This window comes from Phascolarctos cinereus, unplaced genomic scaffold, assembly GCF_003287225.1.
Source record: "Phascolarctos cinereus isolate Bilbo 61053 unplaced genomic scaffold, phaCin_HiC Scaffold_5;HRSCAF=322, whole genome shotgun sequence".
Lineage (NCBI taxonomy): Eukaryota > Metazoa > Chordata > Mammalia > Diprotodontia > Phascolarctidae > Phascolarctos > Phascolarctos cinereus.
This window is the reverse complement of record NW_027555958.1, coordinates 300,605,981-300,626,761: the sequence shown is the minus strand read 5'-3', so window position 1 is coordinate 300,626,761 and position 20,781 is coordinate 300,605,981. Positions and strand designations below refer to the sequence as shown.

General features: G+C 39.3%; 1 protein-coding gene across 8 annotated transcripts in view; it reads right to left on the bottom strand.

Moving 5' to 3' along the window:
• CDK12 (cyclin dependent kinase 12) overlaps positions 1-20,781 on the bottom strand; it is an 80,816-nt gene that overhangs the window by 29,646 nt on the left and 30,389 nt on the right. For 6 of the 8 annotated variants that reach the window (XR_013487212.1, XR_013487213.1, XR_002326651.2 and 3 more), the window contains exons 9-13: positions 17,531-17,608; positions 15,872-15,988; positions 15,033-15,164; positions 12,688-12,899; positions 11,405-11,857 (exon numbers count right to left, since the gene is read on the bottom strand). Coding sequence is in view for 2 of the 8 variants with exons in the window: in XM_020997790.2 (XP_020853449.1) it covers positions 7,124-7,836; positions 11,405-11,857; positions 12,688-12,899; positions 15,033-15,164; positions 15,872-15,988; positions 17,531-17,608 (1,705 nt within the window). In the remaining 6 variants the exon portion in view is untranslated. Of the gene's footprint in view, positions 1-3,891; positions 7,837-11,404; positions 11,858-12,687; positions 12,900-15,032; positions 15,165-15,871; positions 15,989-17,530; positions 17,609-20,781 lie in introns of those variants that run through there. The other 2 variants (XM_020997790.2, XM_020997791.2) reach the window with 2 other exon arrangements.

Genomic DNA, 20,781 nt, shown 5'->3' with positions numbered 1-20,781 from the left:
ATTTCAATATAATAGGGTGCCTTTGCAATCCTACATATTTATTTTATGCATTTAAAAACAATATTTTAAGCAGGGGTCCACAGGCTTTACCACAAAGGGATCAAGACACAAAAAAGCTCTAAGAACCTCTGCTTTGAAATGAGTCATTCAGCTATCCTCCTCAGTTCTCCACCACTCCAGAGATACTTGTATATTCCAAATTTTTTCCTCTATTCCATATCTCTTCCTCTTTCCTTCAACTTCTTTGCCCTTAATCTTCTTTCTGTCACCTAGCAGGAATTAATAATTCTAGTACAGGGTTAGAATTCAGGTGTTCCTGAAGCTGGAAAAGGTCTAGACTTTTGAGCTCACATTTTCTCATTTTCAATGTTTAGCTCCCCCTTCCACAGGGCTACAGACACTAATAATTGCTTTTTCTAGAGCAAGTGAAAGCTAGGGGAAAAAAAATCCTTGCTCTCACTCTGAACATCCACAGCAATGAGCCTCTTCTGTAGTTAAAAATGAGCTACTGGTTTTTGTCAAAGGCTACCCACACCAGCATGGCCACACTCTACTTTGCCTATCAACCCCTACAACTTCACCTCATTCTTCTAACCCCTCTTTGGTCTCAGAGGTTTGGTTTATAGCCAGCCTCTCAGGGTGTTTCACACGTTAATGGGGTACAAAGAATTCACCCCTGGAAAGAGCTCATCAGACTACTCTCTTACTTGAGGCCTATTCAGAAACCAAGGCCTTTTCACACACCCTATCCTTAAATTAAGTTTTGTTCTGATCCTTTTACAGCCTTTCAAGGGAGAGACAAGAAATTACTTCCTGACTCCCTGGAAATGGTATGCTTTGGACATAAAGTCTCTGGTTTATCTTTAAGTACCTGGTAGGAAGGGACCTTGAGAAATCACTTTAACCATCTTCTTGCCTTTAAACTAAAGCCCACTTAAACCACTCCAGAGCAACATTTCCAAAGAAAGGGATTCCTCAATTCCAGTGTCTTAACTATCCTGGGAAAGTTCTTCTTTGTGTTTTAACATAACTGTCCTATTGTGGGTCATGCTCATATATTCTTTTTCTAGAAGAATAAACTACAGCACAATTCTGGGGCTGACACAGAGAAGGTGAGAAAAGCCCCATTAAGAGATAACCCACCCCAAGTAAACCCTACCTAAAGAGTAACGGACTGTTCACCTCAAAGTAGCTTCTACTTTCTTTCCCTTTGTTGGCTCCAGAACATTATCTTTGAGGTGGGCATATGAGAGAAATGAAGTGTCCAGGCATAGATGTAGGTGCCCCAGTGATCAATCACCAGAACACTGGAGTAGCCTCCACATGCCTTATCATGGACAGCAGGCCCCCCTCATGCCTCTCCCCTTCAGCCACACCAAAAATTGTGTCCAACAGACACCACCTGCAGCTGAGCTTTGAAACGTCAATGGTAGAAGTAACAAGCCTCAGAGTTTGGGGTAGTACAGAAGACTACCTTTGCTTCTTTCTTGCCCAGCTACAGAGCACTCAGTAAATCAATTTCTCTTTTCTTCCATTCTACTTCCTCACAAAATAAATAAAGCTTCCTATACCCACCAGCAAAGCCCAAGTCCTTCTAAGATATCATTGGTCTCATCTAGCTCCCTCTTCTCTACCCTACAAACCACTCCACTCCAAATGGCTGAAAACCTGTATGTTGCCCTATGGACAACCTTTCTAAGACACTGCTGCGCTCCTGTGAGTCCCAGTGGCAACCTCTTTAGCCCTGGGTATCCAGCAGGGAAATGGATGCCTCTGGCAAGCCTAAGGCATAGGCTGGAAGGGGAGGAGTGGATACAGATATGTATATATTGTGTCCTACAGTGTCAACAACTGTCACTCAGGGGCACACACACCAAAGACTGCTTCTCCTTAGAAATACAGAACTTAAGAGTTGAAACGAATCTTAGAGATCATCTAGTCCAATTTCCTCATACCCAAACTGAGGCCTAGAGAAGTTAAGAAACTTGCCTAAGGTCATGAAGATCTTTAGCAGATCCAAACCCAGGCCAAATAACTCCAAAACCTTTCTTCTTTCCTATCTTCTATGCCATGTGCCTCCCCTGATTTGGAGTAACTCATCTTATCTGGAGAATATTCCTAAGGATATTAGCAACAGGGGAGAGGAAAATTCTACACCTGGGACCAGCACCCAGTTCTGGTGTTCCTACTCCCAATGCTGCCCTGCACATCTCCACTATAAAAGCCTGAACAGAGGTGGCTCAGCCTCTCCTTGAAGGTGAGGCCAAAGCATTTCCTCACTCTCCAACCTACCCTAGGCTCTTCAGAAAGACAATGAGGCTGGAACAAAGAAATGAAGCAGAACCAAAAAGAGGTAAGGCTGTATGCTAGAATGAAATAAAAAACAAAGGACCCAGTTCATCCTCAATATCTTAGGCTGAGAAATTCCTCTGACTCCACTAGAGACAAATCCCTACAATACAGAAAAAGCCTAAGGTTGTGGAAAATAAATGTCAAAGTGGCAGGGGAACTTGTGGAATTGAGTTGCAAGGTTATATTACATAGAAAAATGAGGAATGGTCTTAAAAGTAGAAGTATTGGAGAAAGGATTATAGATTTAGAGCTGGAAGGGACCCTAGAGGTCATCTAGTACAGTCTCTTTTCATAGATGAGGAAACTGAGGCTGAAAGGTTTAGTGACTTAGTTAAATATTGGGCTTGAGTACTCAAGTGTTAAAGACCAGACTCTTCTTACTGTCTGCTAATGGGATCAATGCTCACTTGTGTGGACAGGAATGCCTTACCTTTGCCTCAGCTTGCAACATAAACAGGTAGTCTAGAACTCTCCTTCCCTGGGGCTTGGCCATCAGAATAAGGCAGGATAAGATTTAGCAAATATGTCCCAAGAAATATCTAGTAAAGTGTCTCATTCTCCTGCTACAAACACTTCTGCATTAGGGGAAGACTGGGGTTGTGGGCAAAGAAGCAATGGGTCTTTAAGACTTGCAAGTTAAAAGGCAGTCTTGGATATGCTATAGAAAACATTAACTTCCTGTTCTTGAGCTCCTGTCTTCACTCCTCTTTCCTGTGTCTACCTACCAATTCTCCACTGGCCAACAAGGAATTGTCCTCATCCTAAGTTCCTCAAACTTTCTTATAACTGTATCTTCTTCCCCTTTCTTTTGAATCTTATCTTTGTCATTAGATTCACAGGCTGGATGAACTTATTAGAAGAATTTAACCCTTAACCTTCTTTGCCATGGAGAATGAGGGTAGATATATTCAGGTGATTATATAAGAGAAGAATCTGACTCTAGCAGAGCTTTCACACAGTGAAAGTCTTTGACTTGCTTTCTGGACTTGCCAACTAGGAGAAATGATCAACACAGCAACTGTTCACACCTAATCCCTCTGATGGAGACATCACAAGAACAAGAGGTGTTTGGCTTGAGACCTATGCTATCTATTCCTTCACTTTAAAGGGTTTCCTACTTTTGTTTTCCTTTAGCTGCAGCTGAGCTCAAACCCACTTACCTCTCCTGCACGGAGGAGTCAGGGTACATGAAGCTCAACTTTTGTGGTCTGGCAGTGCTACAATTTGCATAATCATTTATTTGCATAACCTTGCATGAGTTATGTTTCAACTGTGTTCTTCACAAACTTCAACTTCAGTTTTCTCTTTAAAATTACATCTCAATTCCAAATTTCCCCACCTCTCTATTCTCACTCCCAAATTCTCAAACACCATTTACCTCTGCTTTATCCCTTAAGTGGAGAACACCCAATTCTGTAATTTCAAGCCTATACTGCACTAGATTGAGAATATCTGATTTCAAATAAGAAAATGATCTTTACATATTATCACACCTGATTAGAGGCTACAGAAGAAGGAAATGCAATGGAGCAAAAGTGGTACAGTAACAAGGAAATATTTAATTTTCCAATCTCCACTTTCCATTTTTATAAACTGAAAGGAAAAAAATTTAATATATTACAAAATATCTGTACATAGACAAAGGTACACCCGGAAGGCAGGGAGGGGAGAAGGAACAAAAAATGAGAAAGATGGGGTTTATGGTGTCAGAAACCCAACTCAAATAAGAATAAAGTGGTCACTGACACTTCTCTGCTATAGCAATCTCTGTCAAAACCTGTTAACCATTTCAGCACTGTAACTTTATATGTATATTACATATATATATACACACACACATATATATGTATACACATATATATTTATATATATATATGGAGGGGATGTTTAAGGTGGAAGCAGCCTAATGAGAGACCTACTCAACTTGGTGCTGTCCTGTTTTAAGCACACATAATTTCCCTCGTAAAAAAAAATCATCATTCTTCCTATGGACAGAGCAACTTAAGAAAACTGGGTCAAAATTTCCCAAAATGACAAAAAATATTCTGGTCAAAAGTTTTCCCTCCCATCCCTTATTTATGAAATGGAATAAAATTTCTCATCTGCTCAAAATAATTTTAATGTTTCTCTTCTTCATGGTACAATAATAAAAAAAAAAAACCCAACACCATTCCCCATTTTTAATGGGGTTAGACTATGTTTTCTAATTTTTCTTTTATCAGCAAAAATGAAATTCTTTCAAACTTTTGTTTCCACCACTTTTAAATATAGCTGAACAATTCATAGTTATTTTTTCCTCCACTGCATCCAGGGTAATTAAGGGATTTCTCCCCCTTGAAAAATTCAAAAATCCCCAATGCCTGCTTTTCTTTTTAAAGTTTTAGACAAAGAATGGAGGAGTGGAGGGAAATCACACGTACATACACACATGCTAACACACCTGTTCCCTTACCTCAGAAGGGGTACAGGTCACAACAGGAAATAAGCACATTGCTTAGGATATTTGGCATCATTTTTTTTTAAATGGCAATGGTGGGGGGTGAGGAAAAATACACACCAAAAAACTGTGATAGATGACAGTTGACAACCAAAATACAATGAAAATGTCAAGAGAATTTTATTCAGACTGGGTGGGGCAACCAATTCTATTTCATTTCAGATACTTGTGAAAGTATCCCAAGCTCAAGCTCTTTATCAAAGGCAGAGCAAATGGAAGCTAAGTGCCTCAAATTCAGATAATAATCCCAAGTGTGAAGGCTCCAAAGCCAACAGACTAAGAAGCTCAAGGGACTTTTAATGCAGGTCATCAACACTGTGTTGATGAGGCTAGCTAACTGAGCAGGACATGTTGAAACTGAAATATGTCAGGGCCGGAATAGTTTAGAAGATTCTGTTTCCAATCAGTGTCGTGTCACCATGGGCAAAAACCAGACCAAAAACCAAAATAAAATAAAATAAACACACACACACCAGAACTCTGCCATTTGCAATAAAGGGAAAAAAACGAGCATTATGTATGTCTTTGGAGGTTTCTTCTTTAAAAACAAAAAGTGTATTTTCTCTTATGGTACTGCTTTCGTATTCTTTCATTTGAATTCTGCAAATCCTCCCCCAGACTGCTAAAACCAACAGCCAATGTTTGCCTTTATTCATAAAAGGGGTCTAACTTTTTAGAAATCATATATAATCTATGCAGATAAAGATTCGTGTGAATGTATGTACCTTTCTGAAACATTACGTATGCTAGTACTCATATCTGTCCTTCAATATGAAGCGCATACAGGTATATACCTTCATATGTATCCCTTTCCCTCCCCTGCTTCAGAACGTTTCCCTTTTTGAATTCTTGTGATAAGGCAAGGTTCTAATCAGGCAATCACAATACAACCTGCTTTATCAAAACTAAAATAAACATGAAATTTCTCTGGGGGAACCTTCAAAAAGGACTGGCAGGGCATAGGTACTGGTATGTGTACATAACAAATATGATTCCTTCCCCCCAGTTCCTTAATTTTAAACTTAATAACAATAATAAAGTACCAGGTATTGATACATCTCCAGGAAAAACACCCATTCTACACTAAATTTACATGTCCTTTTACTTGTCCGTTCCCCCCTCCTTTTTTTTTCCTCTGACAATATTTCAATGCTCTGTGGGAACCAGAAAGATCTTTAAATACTTTCTGACATCAAAAATATATATGTGTAAACAGTACACTAACTGCTATATCTTTAGCTAAGTACAGAGGCACTGTCTGTAACCCCAGTCCAGCAGCAATATCCAGGGCTGTCCCCATTTACAAACCAAAAACTCTGTTTGTAGCACCTTCCCCACGTTGAGTAGGGTTTTATGAACAATTTTTAAACCTTTTTTGGAATTGAAGAGTTACAGAGAACAATGTTGGGGTTGCAATTTCCTTTCCTTTATTTCAAAAAAGTTAAAGAATCATCCTGGGCTCTTGAGCTTCTAAAAGGTTCAATTTCCCCACACATGTCTTAAAAGGTTTAAAAAAAAAAAGGCCCTTCCAAAATGGGGCAAAAAAGGAAGGGAGGAAAAAGTCCACATTTGCCCAAGACTATCACATTCTGCAACCTGCTTCAGATGCAGGGAGAGAAGGCATACATGGAACAAATTTTGGGGACAGAAAATTTATCAGAAAAAGAGAGAGATGTCTAGCAGCTTAACAGAAAAAGAGATTCACTTAAAAGCAAAAAGTTGGGGTGGCAGATGGGAGGGTGCATTTTCTTAAACCCAGCCAATGCATTCTCAGTTTTGCTCAATGCAGAAGACTGAATTTTCTGAACTTTATTTTTTGAAATTATAAAATAGAAGACTGGGGGGGAAATCACTTAAGAGGTAGAAGGGTGGAGGGAACAAAAACAAAAGAGCCTCCTCTCTGATTTTTGCCTCAGAGCTGTAACTATTTTTTCTCTTTCCTGCCCAAGTAAGGCAGGTTCTGAGCTGCTAAAACATTTCGTTTCCAATTTAATGACCCTTTCCAAACCCTTTCACCAGCATCTGCCAGCTAGGGCTGAAGTTGTTCATACTCTGGCCTCAGCCCAGTAAAGGGGGTCTGGCTAGCAAAATGCCCACATCCGTACTATGTAGAACTCCCGCTAGCAGCAACTGAGCAAGGAATAAGACAAACAGCTTTGTAGTAGCCAAATGCAGACGATTACCTCAATCTGGCAAACGATTTCATTAAAAGGTTCAGAGGAGAGAAAGAAGGGATGGAAAGGGAAGGAGTCTTTCAGGAAACCAGTCTCTTGGTTAATAAGGAACTCCTCTCCCTCTTCCCCCTCTTGGTGGGACTCTCCCAGACCCCCGATAGAGCTTTCCATAAGCAGTAGCCTGTGCCTGGGCTCCCCAGTTAAGGCTGGCTCCTGAACCACTGGCCCCAGTGGCCCCTGGCCCAAGTTCCCCATAGTTTTGCAATTTGGCCTCTGTGTGGACCACTGTATTGTTGCTTCCCTCGGCTTTCAGGAATGGCTGCCCGACCACTGAATGTAATGCTAAGGGGACCCTGGCAAATCGGAGGTCCTGGTCCCCTGGGAACTGCACTGACCCTGTGCCCTGGTAACTGCTCGACTCCCCAAGATGGCTCACAGAGCCTGAGAAAGTCCTGCTCTTCGCCAGGGTCTGGGCCAAAGGTTCTGACAAGGCTGGGCCGGAACTGCGCTCATCAGTGTCAGTAGCACTGAACCCTGTTTCAGGCCCCTCAGTGCCTCCGTAAGTCCTGCTTGGATGGGGTCTGGTAGAATATTCCATAGGTCTCAATGCCTGGTGCTCATGTGGCAGGTGGCCAGAAGATTCCGTTTCAGACTGGGACAAAAGCTGTAGTAGAGCGGCTGTCATAGCTGGGTTCAACTCTTGGGGGGCGCTGGAAAGATCGCCTTCAACCAGAGGGGGTGGAGGTGGCGGCGGTGGAGGTCCAGGGGGTTCAGGGGGTCTCTTCTCTGGTGGAAGAATGTGAGGAGGACATGCTGTGGAAGGGTTACTTCTTTTAAACACCATCTTTAAAATCATGTGATTATACACACATACGTGCACGCATACACAAATATACACCCACACACCTATACAAGCAACCCAGAAGTGGAAAAAAATCAACTCTTGGGATTAGAAAAATGAAACTTGTATGGAAAATAATTTAAAAAGATAAGTAAAACAGTCGCATGCTACATCTACAGACTGGCATAAATTATTAAACTTCAAGGCATTTTCCTGGTTCTCCTTTGGAAGCAGACCCCCCCCTCCCCGCCTTTTTTCTCAAGGGATAGTCTTCTTGCAGGCCCCTGGTAGCCCAATTTAAGCTGTTGGATCAAATGTTAATTTTTTTTTTAAAAAGCAAGAATAGGAAAAATGAGGAGGGAAAACACATTTGATTTTCAAATCTAGGGAAGAATCTTCTGTACAGAAAGTTTGATGATACAATATTAACCTGAAATAGATGCTAAGAGTGCACAGGATAGTTGTATTGAACTGGCAAACCTTTTATTTTTGAAAATTCAGGAAATCCACGCCTGTATTCCCCACTTGTCATTTTCATGTTTCAAAGAAATGGGATATCCTAAAGATTTATTGTCCCATTCACATTCAGCATCCCATTTTATGATAAAAGGATACTGTCCACTTTTTAATGACAAATTACAAAGAATCACCTTCTGTTTCCCTACGTGCACCACTTTTTCCCTAGTAAGCACAATGTGATAGTGCCATGTACAGTGTCATGCACCCACTGGGCTCTCGAAAAAAATTTATTTATCACAATGATGATGAATGCTAAGTGTTTACAGAAGAGATAAGTTAATACCGTGGGCTTGCAGCTCTAAATATCACTGTTTTCCTCAGATTAGTCTCAGCACCTCCCCCCACCCCGCAAATGTCAGCCCAGTTTGCTTGGCCACAGCAACTAGTATCTCATAATGAATTTCTCTGGACCCAGTGTGGGGTGATATAAAATATCTTCAGTTGGTAAACACTGAAAGTAGTGTGAGTAAAGTTGCTATGGTGCTATGAATAGGGCCTTTGGAATTCTGGGGGCCACCACACTGACAAGAAAGGTTTAATGCTTTGTAATGGTGTTATCTTTCAAATAACCAAATGTTCCTGTCTGTTACCACTGAAAGTATATGTATGGATTCTTATACAGTCAACTCTTGATTATCTGGGTTACTAGAGGACGGCAGTTGCACAGAAAAACCAAAATTAGTTTTTATTCGGCTTTAGGATACATTGTGGGTTTTATTTATATTTGGCAAGGCCACTACTAAAATAAATCTGAATTCCCTGAGCACATATGTGAAAGCACTTTGAAAAATTAAAAACACTATCTATATCTATATGCAAGGTTGGATTGGGCAAATGGAAGGAGCAGAATTAGCATAGTGCTTAGATGCCAAGCACAGAGTAGGCACTTTATAAATACTCAATGATTGGCTGGTTGATTGATTACTAGGTGGCAGGGATTAAAAAAAAATAAATAAAACCCAAACCCCAAAAACCATACCTAGCCATGGAAAAGCCACATATTAAAAAGTATATACATGTAGTCCCATCAACTATCTATCTATCTATCTTTAAAAGTCCACAGTGTCAGTCATAAACATTTTTCGGACCATGTGTTAAAGATCAAATATTTTAATTCAGGGGTTAAATTACTCTGAAAACTTGTAACTGTAAAGGAAGGTAAAACTAAATTTAAATTCCCTCAGTTGTACTTCTTTTCACAATTAAATTTTATCTTTCATGCAAATGACCCAGACTTATAATGCTATTTCTTGAGATCAAACACTTTTTTTCTGTTTTTCATGTGCATGAAGAGAAGAAAACACTCTACTGGGAAGCAGTAATGTGGTGGGATTGTAAATAATCATTAGTAAGTCTAATAAGGTTCTTTGAGACGATTAAAAATAAAGATAACATTTTTACATATTACACGGCTAAAGAATTTGAGGGGTTGATAGCACTGTCAATTATTAGTGATCTGTGCAGTAACAAAATACACAGATGATTTAAAAACTTTACTCAGCAATTACAGAGCAGCTAAACAGTAGCTAAGTTGACAGCCTTTCACCGTCTCTGACATCCCCAGCTTGCCCTCTGCTGGAAACGTTAACAAACAGCAAAACAGCTCAAATGAAAGGCAGCAGGAGGGAGACAAGAAGGGAGAGACATGGTTAAGACACCAACTGGATTATCCAATGGTAGGTACAGTAATTATCGAGGTGGCACTTACAATCACCTCTGAGAGCAAATCCATCAAGTTATGGCTATAAGCCAGGACTTAATTTTAACTCACAATTTGACCATTTGGTGGATTGCTTGTTGGCTTAATTATCAGGTGGGTTTCCATCAATGTGTGTTATTTAAAATGGAACATACTTCCCATTCCAACAATTTTAATTAGAATTGAGGGTATGTGTGTATTAGGAAGACAGGCATTGTATTAGCTTTCTTCACTATCCCATGGAGTGAAGACCTCTTAATTTTATTTTCTTTTGATTAAAGCAACACCGGAATCACTGGTTCTTGTCTTGGCTCTGCTACTAACTATCTGTGTGATCTTGGGCAAGCCACTCTGGGTCTATTTTTTCCACTATAAAATGAGGGGATGAACTTAACTGTAAAGTCTCAAAGTCTAAAGATTTCTAACTGGCTCATGCTGGTGCTTTTCTGTAGTGTATGTATATGTATGTGAAGATCAGGTACACACATCCCAAATCACAGACCATGAAATCTGAAATCAGAAGCCTAAATCAGAAAGGCTAGTGAATTGAATCCTTGTGCTTCCTCAAATTCTGGGGTCTAAATGGATAACTGAACTGCTGGGAAGTTGAAAACATTACCACAAAACCAATTCAAACATCCTCCTCCATTACCCAAAATCACATTCTGGGATGATCTGAGTAAGTGAGAGTGCTAGGTTCCTTTTCTTTTATCTTGAAACAAGGCTTAGATCCTTCTAGGGACCCTTTGCATTATCCATTGCAAAGGTGGAAGCTTAAAATAATGAAGTTTATATGTACTATTTTTGGTGAAGGAAATGCATGGTATGAATTGTCTAATTAAGAAACATTCCAAAATGGCTCTGATTTTCCTTGTTCTTTTATCTTACAGGTAAACAGTGTGGTATCCAACAACTTCAATACATTACAGGCACATAAATAAAATGTGGTAGTGGCCCAGAGATTTGGAAGTCAGAATTTTCAGGTGCTAGGTCTGGTTTGGCAACTACATATATGGTGGTACAAGATGAATCATCAGCTACAGTTGCCATTTCTTTGCTTAAATACATCTTAAGGATTCTACTTACCTACTTCCTGGGGGTTGCAAAAAGTATGTACAAAGTATTTTTTGAGAGGCTTTGCAAGTTTGGGATGAAAGTGGATGGGGAAGCAGAATGCCATTGGTGCTAGATTCCTCTGTAGATAGGTATAGAAAAAAAACCAAACCCAAAGCCATTGTGAAAAAGAAAATGGTAAGAGATTTTTTTTTTTTAAGAGGGCAACAGCACCTGAGCTCAATGAGATTCATGACTGGTCTGTTTACCTGCTGCCTCCTCCTGTGGTATTGTGGGAGTTCTTCGGGGTCCCTGTGGCCCACTGCTCTTTTCTCCATTGCTTTCCTCGAGGCTGCCTGTTGGTTCCTGGGTTTTCATCAGCTGACTTAGGAGGACTGCCAACACATTCTGTACGTCACCTGGTGTGCTAGATGCTTCAGGGGTTGTCTGCTCTGCTGAGGGTTGGGCTACCATGGCAGGGGGGGGCTCCTTCACAGTCTCCTCTGGGGCCACATGCTCGGAGTCCTGATGCTGGGAAGTGGCTTCATTGAGAGCATTGATGGACTGGTTCAGGGCCTCTAGCTGCTGTTGCATCTCTGGGTTGGAATGGACATTGAGCAGCTGTGCCATCTGAGGGATGCTCAGGTCAGTCTGGCTCTGCAGCAGGTTCAATAATACTGCCAGTTCACTTTGATTCAGCTGCTGTGTGATGTCACCAAGGCCTATGGAGAGACAGTGGAGCCATCACAGAAAGAGGAGGCAGAAAAGAGGGGTTAACCCTCCTGAAATGGCAAAACCAAGTCTCTTCCATTCCAGAAGACACTTTGAATTGAAAATCTAACTCTATGTACCCACTTCCCATGATAACTGTTATTTGGTATACTTGAAAGCACCTAGACACACTAAAGCAACTTTTTAAAAGTCCACTTACTCTGAACTGTTATTTTATGCCAGATGAGTAGTTTAAAATGTTGATTTAATTTACTTTACAAACTGTATGACTCCAGGCAGAAACAAGATTGGTGAGGAAGGTTGGAAAAATAATATTTGTTATCTAGGAAAAGTTGCTATTATAGCAAGACCTTGTTATAACAGCTTATTAGACATATTTGGATATACTCAACTCAGTGAATATCTCAGACACATACAGCAAAAAAACCACATGGTCAGTTTTCATAAGAACCATTCGCTTGATATCAAGGGTTTCACAGTATGTGGTAGATTATGTTAAAGTTGGTGTGAGTACTAGGCCAATTTGGTTTACCTAGTCTGATTTGTGAAAAATAAATTATTAAGCACTTAGGTAATAGAATAGAGTTAGCTCAGTTTCTTTAAACTTAGTAAAGAAAATAATGTTTTAGCTCTCCCTAGCCTAAATGCATAAGGCTGTGTATCACTGTCTCTTGCTAAGATAGATACCACATTTTTATTAATGCTTCAATGGAAGAGGTTTAAACGTCAAGTACCATGATTTTTGCATGATCTTTTAATAGCAGCTCTCATCAGAATGGTACTCCTAACAAACAAAAAAGCCTCTATTCCCAACACTGACCTATTGCATCCCCAGCCCCAGGTTCCACCTTGACAGGAGCAGGCTGGGGTGGTGCTGGGCTGTTGTTCTTCACAGGCTCCACATTTGCTCCTGAGGTAGTTTCTTTTCGAGAGGTTTTGGACAGAGGCGGTTCCTCCACCACAATGCCACTTTGCCTCTGTCGCCGTCGTTTCTTGCTCCATAGTTCGTGGCAATCCTGCCAATGAGGGAGGCTGGAAAAAGGCAAGAGGAAATGTGTGTGGGAGTGTGATAGGGAGTGAGGAAAAGGCATTGGGGAAAGAAAGCCAAAAGCAAAAAGGAAAATACACAGATATTGACCAGGAAAATGAATGGAAGATATCTAGGCTCTAGTCTGGATAGACAACCTAGTAATATAAGATTTAGAGCTGGAAGAGACTTTAAAGACCACTTATTCCAAACTCTTTATTTTACAGACAAATAAACTGAGATCCAGAGAAGTGAAGTAATTTGCTCAAAGTTGCAAAGATAGTAAGTGGCAGAGCCATAATTCAAACACAGGTATTCACCATAAATCCAACACATCACAATCCATGCTGCCTCCATTAAAAATGGCTAGGTTTTATGATAAGCCTTAGTTGATGAGAACACAAAGCGAGGGAGAACTTCCTAAAACCAGGAATGAAGGTATTTCTAGTACTAAAGACCAAATTTTGTATTTCAACGTACAGATCCCATTCATAGTTTTAAAACACATGACTTGGGGCACCTAGGTGGCTCAGTGGATAGAGCACTGGCTGGAGTCAGGAAGACCTGAGTTCAAATCCAGCTTCAGATACATAACACTCAATAGCTGTGTGACTCTGGGCAAGTCACTTAACCCTAAATGCCTCACCAAAAAAAAAAAAGCAAACAAAAACCACATGACTCCCCTTACTTGACTAAGAACTTTTACTACCATAAAAGAAGGTCTGTTCAATTTTAGTACAGAGAAGACTGACCTATGACTATTTGCAAAGCATATCAAAAACCCAGTAATATATTATTTTGGAAATGCTTCTCAATGTTGGTTTGGGAGGGCAAAAAAAAAGAATGAAAGAAAAAAGAAAAGGTACTCTTCTGTTTTTACCCATGTCCTATCTCCTCAAGAAAACACTATCACTTTCTTTATTTATGAGATTCAATATTTTATAATATTTGGTATTTTCAGTCACCTTTTTATACAACATTGTGAACATCTTCTGCACTGAGTCTCATTATGATATACTATATAAAAAATCTTTGTAAAACAAAGATATCAGCAAATCTCAGTGCATAACCCACTTATTTCAAAGAATATTCAATGTTACAAAATTCTAGAACAAGAAAAGAATTTGGAAAGTCTCTTAGAGCTACAGCAAAAAGGATCTAACATATTAATTACTGACTTCACATATATCTTACACATTTCTTTCCCTCAACACATTTTTCTACCCCACTCAAGGAAGTGAAATACTAAAAAATTTGAAAAAATTTTGTGACAAGTCCAAACACCAAAGGACTTGCTATCTGTCTGTCAGCTCTCCTGGCTAATAGAGAGCACCTATCACTACTCCTTGGAGTATAGGAGCCCCTGGGGTTTCTCTACAATTCAAAGTATTATATATTTAGAGCTGGAAGAGATATCAGAGGCCATCTAGCCCAACCCATTTATTTTACAGATTAGGGAACTGAGGCCTAGGGACATTATGTGACTTGCCCAAGGTCACACAGGTAGTGTTAGAGGTGGGATTTGAACCCAGGTCCTCTGACTCCAGAGTCAATCATGTCGAGGTTCTCAGAAGACACTAGAGAAGGGAGAGACACAATACAAATTAAGGCAGGGAAAGAGTGACATCATTACATCAAGGATCTGTGATTTCTTCAATGGCACCCCAATATAGATTGCCATCCTTTTATAACTTAGTAGATAAAGTCCTAGAAAGCTTCTGGATGCTCAAAGAAGTTATGTGACTTGCCCATAGTCATAAGGCTATTGAACTCCAAGGGCAGAGGTGGGAACTTGGTGCTTCCTGACTCCAAGCCCTTCACTCTATAGGCTTCACTCCCTTTCGGTTTGGGGCAGGAAGAGGGAATAATTAGGAAGAAAAAATGAAAGTGGACACTCAGAAGAGAAAGAAGTTGAATAATATGCCCGGGGATCTAACACAAAAAGGAAACAAGTCAAATTTAGCTAAAACAAACATATCTACCCTCACGTCTCTGTAACTTTCGAATTCAGTTATCTTTCTTGTTGGGACATTATAAGCTACTTGATTTCTCCAAGAATACTGTTCCCATCTTCAGAACTTTATACAAAAATGATTCTCAGTCCCACATCATCTGGGGAAAGGAGCAGGGGCACTTACTCTGGAGGAGCCATTTTGCTGAGCTCGACGTCTCTAAGAAAGTCACTCTGCAGGGCCTGCTCAGCAGTGCAGCGCTTGTTAGGATCCAGTGTCAGCATGTGGTCGAGCAAGTCTAGAGCAGCCAAAGGAATACTGTAAAAGGAGACAAAAAAAAAAAGGGTCAGTCTCAAGCAACCAGACTGTTTTCAAAGCTGCAGCCTTCTATTAGAAGGTCTTAGAATTATTAGTTTCATATACAGTGAGGAGAAAACAGTAATAGTAACATACTTTTTGGATACTGTAAGGAATAGTTAAGAATAGTTTAGGCAACTCATATAGAGACATGATTGTGTAAAGAATTTAAAAACACTATGATACAGAAATATATATTAAATCTAAAATAAAGATAATAGCCCCTACCTATCAGGATTGTTGTGACTATCAATTGAGATAATATTTATAAAATGCTTAGCACAGTGCCAGACACACTGTATGCATTAAAAAAAAGAAATATATATTAATGTGTCAAGAACTAAGGTGAATTTAGGAAAAATTTCAAAATAGTGTTTATTTTACAAACAAAAATGCTACCAATTCTGTGTTGCAGGAATGATTAATATGACAGTAATGCTAGTATAGTAATATGCCCATTAAATGTCTGTGAAAATACACATTAATAACTGAATCCCTTGAAATATGGTTCAAAGATAAAAAAAAATTATATGATAATGGGTAGTATGAAATCACTGAGGAGATAAACAGTTATATATTTAAGAAAGCAGAACACTATATTATACTATATACTAAGAGTAGCTGAGGTTATGCTACAACTACAAGTTGCCCACTTCCGTCAAACTCACAAAGAGAATTCCTCACGTAGACGCCTACGGTACTGCTTTTTCGGTTTCATTGTGTTGAAATAAGGTAGCTTAATAACATCAGGCCACACAGCTGGACAAGGGCTGCCGCAGAGCCGACTAGAAGCAAAACAGAAAACATTCAAAAGAGTGAGTCAGCCATATGTTTTGAAAAATCCAGACACATAACTACTACCTCCTGAGGTTCTGGGCATCTTGATAAGATTCAGTTCAAGGGCAAATTGGAAAGATGAGATTTTGAGATGTCCTTTACTTTCCAAGAGATATCCCTTCCTCCCCCTTCTCCAAAAATATTTCAGAGGGCAGGGGAGAGAAGTACACCAGCATAAATATTGTGACTGAGACTGGCAGTAGCTTTTTCACTTTTGTAGTTTACTGATGATTAATAGAAAAGAAAGGACATATGCTTTAATTTTCATAGTATGGTAATAACAATATCCACTTTATTTGTGAGCGTCTTGATTTTCATAGCAGATTTCAATTATCCTGTTAACAATAGTAGGAAATAGGGGCAGCTAGGTGGCGCAGTGGATAGAGCACCGGCCCTAAAGTCAGGAGTACCTGAGTTCAAATCTGATCTCAGACCAAATACTTGACACTTACTAACTGTGTGACCCTGAGCAAGTCACTTAACCCTGACTGCCTTAAAAAAAAAATAGTACGAAATACAGACACATTTCCTTTTGTAATGAATTATATTCCCCTCCCTTACTCTGAGCAGACTTATCTTCTTCCTTTGGTTTTGATTAGATATTAACATTAATTTACATTTCCTAAACTACAACTAATGGGCTGCTAGGTGTCATAGTGGATAGAGCACTAGGCTTAGAGTCAGGAAGACTCATATTCCTGAGTTCAAATCTGGCCTCAGACACTTACTAGCTATGTGACCCAGAACAAATTACTTAATCCTGTTTGCCTCAGTTTTCTCATCTGTAAAATGAGCTGGAGAAGGAAATGGCAAACCACTCCAGTATCTTTGCCAAGAAAACCCCAAATGAAGTCACAAAGAATTGGACATGACTGAAACAGCTGAAAAACAACAAATTACAACCTATGTCAACCAGCTGAGATGGATCCTAAAGTATACTGGACGTCAAGAAGTCAACCTGAGGCAAGGGAAAAATGATGCTTTGGGTAACCAAGGATGTTGACTATCACAAATAAGCAGGGTAGAACTATCTTTTTACATCTATAATAGATGAAGTCTGATAAAATTTCAGTCAGCTTTTGGTTGGAGATCAAAACTTAAGCTCCCTCATTATAGCAACGTTGTCTTAAATTTAAATTTAGCCTCTCAAGAATCTCACCGCCATCTCCTAAATCAGCACACAATTATCTGCTCAAGGCATCATCTGTGTAAGACAGAAGATCTCCTAAACCACAAAGCTTGGTAAGATGTATTTCTTTATATTACCACAACATTACTTTATAAAACTAATTAGGGGGATCAGAAACAACACTTTGTGTAGAATGTCCCAAAGCCTTTGACATACAGTAAGATGTAACCATTAATGATGTGGCTAAAACAACTGGTAACTTGTGACACAAATGGATTTTAGAAGAACAGATTAACTCTCACACCAAGGAACGCATTTGTACACATACACCTTCCTTCCTTCCCTCCCACCACTGTTTTACCTGATTAGTTCAAGCTGAGCCAGTTCCAGATTAGCTTGAAAAATAGGCTTCTTTGTAAACAGTTCCCCAAGGATACAACTAGGAAGAATAAAAGTAAGAGGTCAGGAGAGTAAATGCTAAAACCAATTTAAACAGTATCTTGGTAAACTTTGCTTCACAGTACCAAGGGACAGCCTGGGTTTCCTAAAGGAATAACAAATTTCTGGCAGCTAGGACCAGGATCAAAACTACATACAGATTAACCAATGTATCAAATCCAGTTTAGCATGATGAATGCCACTGCTCTGCACAGCTTAAATGAATCAGCTACTGCTAGACCATTTTTATTCAAACATTTAGTAAATACCTACTATGTGCAAGGCAGTATGCTAAACACAGTGTGTTATGTACATAAATAAGACATGGCTCTTATACTCCAGTAGTTTACAATTTAACAGAATAAATAAGAAGCACACAACTATTTATAATACAAAGCAGAATGTGTTAAAAGTGATTAAGAAAAAAGCCTTAACTATTGGACCACGTTTTGAACTTTATACAATAGCGTCCCCGTCCGTTCCCCCCCCCCGCCACCTCCCCAAGGTTTTTCCTGTGGAAAAGTACCGGATGAACTAGAAAGGTGATGAATAATGACAGGGAAACCAGTTAGATAGCTAGTAGTCCACATAATAAAGATTTTAATATAAGCCCCCTGAGAGTAGAGACTGTTTGATCCTTTGTATTTACAACTCCAGTTCCTGGCACATAATAGGTGCTTTAAAAAAAAAAAGATTGTTGACTGAACCAGAATGCTGGTGGAAGGAATGAAAAAGGAGGTGCTGAATGCAAAGAGATATAGAAAAGGAAGAATCAGTAAGACTTGGTAAAAGGAGGACAGTAAAGATAATGCCAAGGTTTTAAGGCAAGGGCAAATAGAACACAATGATGCCATAAATGGAAATAGGGAAGTCAGAGTGAGGAGCAGGTTTGGGAGCAGTTCAAGGTGGGCAAGAGTAGCAGACAAATCATTTTCGGGCATTAAGTTGGAGATGCTAGTGCAACATTCATATGATGTTCATTACACAGCTGGAAACAGGAGGCTGGCACTCAGAAAAGAAGTTAAGGATCAGAGAGATAGATTTGGGAGTAACCTGCAAAGAAGTGATCATTTCATCCACGGAAGTTAACGAGATGAAGGAAGAACGTATGGAGGAAACAGGGTAAGGATATTTAATTTTAAAATTAAGACTGCAAAGGGTTCAGGCTCCAGTGGATAGTGAGGAAGTAGACTTCTTTGGACAAAAAATGGCTAGGGCCAGAAGCAAGGAATCAGGAAGACAATTTAAAACAACCCAAGAAAAGGTGATCATAAATGAAAACTATCTCCCCTATATACTTTAGTGTAAATAAAGAAAGTAACCAAACACTAAAAATCATATTGTTAAATGATGACAGAAGTAACAGATTATAGGAATGGAATATTTTCAGATGTTATCACTATATTATTGGGTTTGAATTAACTGTTTTTCTTTGTTATATTTCTATTGGTGAGTGGGGCACATTGGGAATAACTGTTGCCTCAAAAAAGCTCCAATAAAATATTTTTTACTAAAAGGTTGATATAGCTCTTTTCATTCAACTGATCTATAGGAAGTATATTACAGGGGCAGCTAGGTGGCACAGTGGATAGAGCATTGGCCCTGGAGTCAGGAGGACCTGAGTTCAAATCCAGCCTCAGACACATAAACACTCACTAGCTGTGTGACTCTGGGCAAGTCACTTAACCCCAACTGCCTCACCAAAAAGCAAAAAAAAAAAAATATATATATATATATATGTGTGTGTGTGTGTGTGTGTGTGTATATTACACTGCAGCTATCTTGGCACTATGTTTGCAAATAAAGGGTTTTCTTTTTATCAGCTGGTAGTGATTTAAATAGAAAGGGTTTTCAAATGAAGTGTGCCTATAAAAATTGCCATTTTCGTGTACAGAGGAAAAGTTTCTGTTCTAGTCTATGCTTTGGTAAAGTTGTATGAAAGTGTTGATGCAAAACCAAAAATAAAAAAATTTTATCTTTAAATTCTGCATTTCTTTGGCTTCACTGAAATCAAGAAGGAAAATCCTGACGGCTTAAATAAACAGCACCTTCCTATTTAGCACAGTACTTAGTGGGTTTCTAAAGTGTGCCTGCTGATTTCAAATGATGAACAAATTTTTATTCCCAATAGTCACAAAAAGCTGATATTACTAAAGGACTCCAAAGCTGAATTTAATTCTAAATCTTGCATTGACTATCAAATCATCAACTAACTTCTAAACTTTAGTATTGTAATAATAGGTGGTGACATAAGAGGCAGAAAGAACACAGCTGGATTTTCAGACTCCAGGTGGATGCCATGCCAGCCACTCAAGTTCTCCTGTGAGTTGTAAACTGAACAGCTCTAGTTCACAAATCTCTGAAGGGAAGTTCTCCAATGATTCAGTCTTCCTCTATGGTTACTATGGATCAATAAGAAGTTTTCAGTATAGAAAAACATACTGAAACTTATGAAAGCCAAGTAAAATTTAAATTTACTGATTCAGAGATCCTAGTTTACTGAGGTGTCTAGGTATTTCTGTTACATTCATTTTAAATGTTGTTTCCAGCCTCTTGGTAGGGAAGACATCTTCATTATGTAATCAACACCCTGCCACAGCACTGAAGATGCAGGTTGCACAGACCGAAATAACAGTAGCAGAAGAGCTATGAACTTCCCCCAAGCATCTTAATGGGGCGTTAACTTTAGAGCCTAGTTGTGACAATTTAAATGCTAATACTATTAAAGCAAATAGTCCAGAACACAAACACACCCAGCTTGAGTCACTAAAATTTAACTAAAGCTACATTTGATTTTGGTAGGCTACAACAGTTGCTGTGCTTTTCTTTCATCACCCTTCTTGAATCTGGAGAGTAAATCCTGCAGTGCATCTTTTTAAGATAGTGGCATTTTCACCGAGGTGAAATAGAGCAAGCTGTTACACTATACTGGAAACTATGTATGGGAGCAGGGGTAACATGGTGGGCAATAAGAGAATATGTAGTAAAATCCTACATTATTTAGTAAGCCTCATGAAATAGTACAGGGCCTGTTTGTGTTTAAGCCTTGGGAAAAAATCACTCAATGAGCAGCAGAATTTTCTGGGATTTTGCCAATAATTTTATATTCATTTCTCCCTATCCCAAAAGCCAGAAATGCAGGAAGATTACAAATGGGGAATAAAGATCTACACC